The sequence below is a fragment of the Pinus tabuliformis genome, chromosome 9 (assembly GCF_031772625.1).
Source record: "Pinus tabuliformis cultivar Carrire ecotype Pingquan chromosome 9, CPIR1, whole genome shotgun sequence".
NCBI lineage: Eukaryota > Viridiplantae > Streptophyta > Pinopsida > Pinales > Pinaceae > Pinus > Pinus tabuliformis.
The window spans coordinates 946646052-946651260 of record NC_142307.1 but is presented as its reverse complement, the minus strand read 5'-3'; the positions used below and the strand labels follow the sequence as shown (position 1 = coordinate 946651260).

The 5209-nt window shown below is 33.5% G+C and overlaps 1 protein-coding gene across 1 annotated transcript; it reads left to right on the top strand.

Moving 5' to 3' along the window:
• The first annotated feature begins 1147 nt into the window (after positions 1-1147).
• On the top strand, positions 1148-2550 carry LOC149151868 (acid phosphatase 1-like). Its single transcript, XM_089440277.1, has 3 exons — positions 1148-1587; positions 1867-2079; positions 2165-2550. Exons 1-3 carry the CDS (start codon positions 1166-1168, stop codon positions 2340-2342), a joined length of 813 nt encoding a protein of 270 aa, XP_089296403.1. The 5' UTR covers positions 1148-1165; the 3' UTR covers positions 2343-2550.
• The last annotated feature ends 2659 nt before the right edge of the window (positions 2551-5209 follow it).

Below are 5209 nucleotides of genomic sequence, written 5' to 3'. Positions count from 1 at the left end.
TAAATAAAAATATTTCCAAAACCTGTAATCCAAATAAATAAAAATGACCAATTCAAGCTGCAACTGCATTTTCAATTTTGGAAAAAAATTCCATTAAATCTTACACCATAAAATTTCAACATCACAAACTGTAAATTGAAAATCGAGCTGAGTGCAATCAATGAATTTAATGATTGCAACTATTTTAAATTTACGAGGCTCCACACTGCTTCATGGTTATGAAGCAGCCACGAATAATTGGAACCAATGGAATGCAGTGGGAGATTCGTCATCATCACACCCTGAAGGGTCCCATGCTCTATTCCTAACTGAATGCACAGCTTTCTCTCATGTGGTCCCTTTTATTTATAATCTTCGACGTGACACAAAGTGTCCATAATATGTAGGAATTACCTATCATGCCATGTACAGTGCCACCATTTTATTTTGAGGAGGATGCATGCATACCCACGTTTCAATCCTCTTACCAATCTCTTTTGTTTCGTTGTGTCTAGTGGATACTGAGCAACTAAGCAACTTCTATATTAGTGGCATAAAATAAGAGTAGGGCTCTCTAGAAGTTAATGGAAAGCAAGTGCGCCACTTTCCCATTCATATTATTTTTTTCCTGTGTTATTTTTATTAATTAAATTAGGTTGAGCTTATGGAAAGCAAGTGGGCCACTTTCCCATCCGTACTTTTTTTCTTTGTTATTTATATTAATTAAATTAGGTTGAACTTATGGCTACTCTTAATGTTGGGCGGAAAAACTACGTGTTTACAAGTAAGATTATGCAATAAAATTTGAAGGCTACTTCTGATAGTTTAATCTAAAGAAACCATCTACTCACTAATGTTATTGTGCCTATTTAAAATAATTTAATTCGACCAAAAATAACTCTAAAGAAACCATCTACTCACTAATGTTATTGTGCCTATTTAAAATAATTTAATTCGACCAAAAATAACTCTTATCCTCAGCTCCTCATCATAAAATTTATACCTATAACATATAAAAATTAAACCCCACAAAAATTAATTAATGTTCACCATAAAAATTTATACCTATAACATATAAAAATTAAACCCCACAAAAATTAATTAATGTTCGCCTCATCAATTAAACGCTGGGCCCTTATATATAGCCTCAAGGATATCCTCTCACACACTGTCATCGTCCCCTTCCATGGCTGCCACGACTCCTCTGTCCCTCGTCCACACCCAACACCCCAGTATCCACTCCCCTACACCCAATAACCTGAAACTCTTCACTGACTATGAAGAGGTGTCAGAGCAATTCACAGGCCATGAGGAGACGTGGGAGGTGAAGCAAGAGAACCAACTTAACTTTGAAGCATGGAGGTTCGGTGTAGAAACAAACACTCTGCGCTCATGGACCGTGGTGCCTGCTGAATTCGTGGAATACGTGAAAAACTACATGGTCGGAAGTGGAAACCAATATGTGAGGGACTTACAAATGGTAGCCAACGAATCCATGGCTTATGTTAACTCTCTGAAACTCTCAGGCGATGGGAAGGACGCCTGGGTCTTCGACGTGGATGAGACCCTCATCTCAACTCTGCCCTATTTCGCAGCCCACCAGTTCGGGTAAGACAGAGCTCACAGCTGTTCTTGCAATCCTCTCTGCTTTCGTTTCAGGCTGTTGTCGTGTTTTTTCTCTTTGGACTAGTCTAATTCTGCTGAACTTAAATTTCAAAATGATTTTTATCTTCGACTCTTTAAACGATTTAAACTTAAAATTTCTTAAAACTAAACCCACAAAAACCAAACCAATTATTCTAAGCCTCATGAATTCTGTTTTAATTTTATGTGGCCTAATATTTATATATATGGGTAGTCGATTCTTATGTGTCCTCTGGTATGCAGCGGAGAGGTGATTGACGATTATGATTTTAATACGAGATGGACGGATCTGGCAGAGGCTCCAGCATTGCCTGCGAGTCATAGATTATACGCCCATCTTCTTGAACTGGGTTTCAAGATCTTCTTAATAACGGGGAGGCACCACTACCAGAGGAATGGCACAGAAAGGAATCTGGTCCGAGCTGGTTATCATTCATGGGAGGCGCTTTTCCTCCGGTGATCTCTGTGACCACTCCAGTCTTTTTTTTAAGTCTCTCTGTGAATTCTGATTGTTTACTTTTTATGTCAATTTGTGTTACAGGGAGCCGGAAGATTATGAGAAGAGCGCTGCCGTTTATAAGTGTGAGAAGAGATTGAAGATTGAGCAAGATGGGTTCAGGATCCGAGGGAACTCTGGTGATCAGTGGAGCGATTTGACTGGATACGCTGTTGGGGACAGGACATTCAAGTTGCCCAATCCCATGTATTACGTTGCCTGATATTATGGTTCTATGTGTTTCTATTGAATGTCCACTTTGTCGTCATAGAATCTGTTTTAGTGTTTCAAATTATTGTTTTATTATCGATTCTGGTTTTTGAAGTTTTGGTGTATGGAATTGATTTGCAAGTAAGACACAATCGTTTAATTTTTGAAGACTTCACCCATAAGTCTATATAGCTCTAGGAGGCTTCATTCATAAGTCTGTAGATACTATATACAAGCAATAAAAGAGAGTCCCATCACCAACTCATTGAATTTTTGGAGACTTCACTCATAAGTCCATACAATTCTTGGAGTAAGTCCATATAACTCTTGGAGGCTTCATCCATAAGTCCGTAGATACTATATACAAGCAATAAAAGCGAGTCCCATCACCAACTCGTTGAATTTTTGGAGACTTCACTCATAAGTCCATACAATTCTTGGAGGCATCATCCATAAACCCGTAGATAAGATATACAAGCAATAAAAGCAAGTCCCATCACCAATTCCAAGTTAAATAAAATAGAGACTTCACCCATAAGTCCATAAAACTCTTGGAGGCTTCATTAGTAAGTCCTTAGATAAAATATACAAACAATAAAAGCAAGTTCCATCACTAATTCCAAGTAAAGTAAAATAAAAAACTCTGGTCTACATCAAAAGAATTCTTGAAAATTATCTCAACTTTTTTCTATTTTTTAAAATTCATCAAAATAACTTTTTTCAAAATTTTCTCAACTTTTCCTATTTTTTTTTTTTTTCCAATTCATCAAAATAACTTTTTTATAAATATTAATGTATAATGCTTTCATATTTAGTTATTTAAACTAGGTTGCATTCGTATTTATGTGATAGTTGGATTTTATTTTTATTAGTTTTGGTTTGCGCTGGGGAAATCAAATCTGTTAGGAGCCATGGTCATAAACAATTTAAAAAATCATTAAATAGAATAAAATGTATAAGATGAGTGTGTTTAAAGATAATATTAATTTTATTAAAAAATGAATTTAATGAAATTTATAAAGCCGTTTATGAAAATTTAAAAAAAATAGTTTTGATGTTGCAAAGAATTATTAATTTAATTTTTAATAAAAAAATATTGAAAACTTATTTAAATTTAATAAAATTAAATAAAAATTCCCTATACAAAAATAATAAAATCATGCCTATTAATTTAAAGAATTGAATAATGAAAATAGATTGGCAAAGATATTGGTAAGAATTGAATTCAAAATTTCTTTAAAAATAAGCACAAAACTAATTTTAAGTAAAATGATTATGGAAAAAAACTAAATCACCATGCTATAATGTCTAAAGTCAAAATACTAAATCATTTCCCAAGAAAGACTAAGTACTAAAATGACCAGTGCTACAATATCAAAATGCTAAATCGTTCCACAAAAGAAAGATTAAATACCATAAAATCACTAAACCATTCTCCAAAAAGTGAATTAAGTACCAAAGGATCACCAAAGAATGTATATAGGTGCTTCTACGCCATTACAAAGGCATAAAAGTGGATGTGAAGTTGTACGAATGAATTACCATGAATGATGGTTGTAATGCATTTGACATTGCTTTGAGAAAAAAGACAAGGAAACACATGTGCAATGTGGTGGGTGAGTTCTGAGTGATGTTACAAGATGATGCAAGGTGGTAAGAGTGTATTGGGAAGAGAACAAGGTCACATGACGTGTAAGATGAAGATAATGTAAGGTGGGACATGATAGTCGAGACACAAAAATAAGAATAAGGTTAATAAGGTTAATAGACCATGAATAATAAGTCCTAATATGATTTGATCACATCTAACACTTTCACTTTCTTTTATCGTCGCATAGAATGAAAAAACAACATTTATAAGGGATGACAAAGTTGGTACGCCCTAAAAAGCTCTACACGAGTGAGATGATGTCATGTAGAGACATAGATTAGCTTGATGCATGTCAAGAAAGAAATTAATAGATGACATTGAGGTGGTAGCTGTGAACTTAGTTGGCTCTGCATAATTAATATGTTAACAACCAATCATCAAATATATCTAGTGTATATGTGTCATGTTCAAAGTGTGAGCAATATACATAATGTGAGTTAATCATGATAATGCAATGCAATTTTGTTGGGACCAACGAATTAAAGCATTGATAATGTGATCTAATAATGAATGTGTCAAATAATTTAGTTGAATGATAGGAGGGTTATAAGTAATTATACGAGTATCTATTGGTGTGGGGTTAAACCCATCATTAGATTGATATCAAATAACAAGTGACAAGAGTGGTTGCAAAAACATATCTCATCCCACCACGTTTGAGGTTAAAGTGTGGCCATATTTTGATTACAAAGATGAGGGTGAATCCTTAAAATAGATAATATTAATTCAAATATAGAAGAATCCTAGTACCCTCTAATAAATCATTGAAATATAAAATAAAATGCCATGCATTATAACTTTGAACTTAGGTTAAATATATTTTATCCTTTAAACTTCATAATAATCTACCTTGTCCAATTTCACTACTATGAAATATATTTCACCAAATAAAGCTCTCAAAGTCTAAAAATAAAAGTGTCATAAAATGAGTGAGCCTTAACACTATAATTTGCTCACCTTTCACTTGCACATGGTTTTCACTTACACAATTTGGAAGTTAATTTCACATCCAATTTTGTTAATCTTCACATCCACCTTCAACCAATTCTTTATTATAAATTAATTAACGAAGAAATGAAATACATAAAATATTGTGAAAACACAAACACAAAAATGCATAAAACAAGAAAGACATAGATATACGTGGTTCATTTAATTTGGGCTATGTCTAGGAAGAAATAACCAATTCTTTCTTTTATATTATCCAAGAAAATGAAGAGATACAACCT

What these genes read in the sequence shown, in the direction of transcription:
- LOC149151868 (XM_089440277.1), top strand. Translation starts at nt 1,166, where the DNA reads ATGGCTGCCACGACTCCTCTGTCCCTCGTCCACACCCAACACCCCAGT. An exon ending in TTCGCAGCCCACCAGTTCGG is followed by an intron (nt 1,588 to 1,866) that starts GTAAGACAGAGC and finishes TCTGGTATGCAG; the next exon opens with CGGAGAGGTGATTGACGATT. An exon ending in TGGGAGGCGCTTTTCCTCCG is followed by an intron (nt 2,080 to 2,164) that starts GTGATCTCTGTG and finishes TTTGTGTTACAG; the next exon opens with GGAGCCGGAAGATTATGAGA.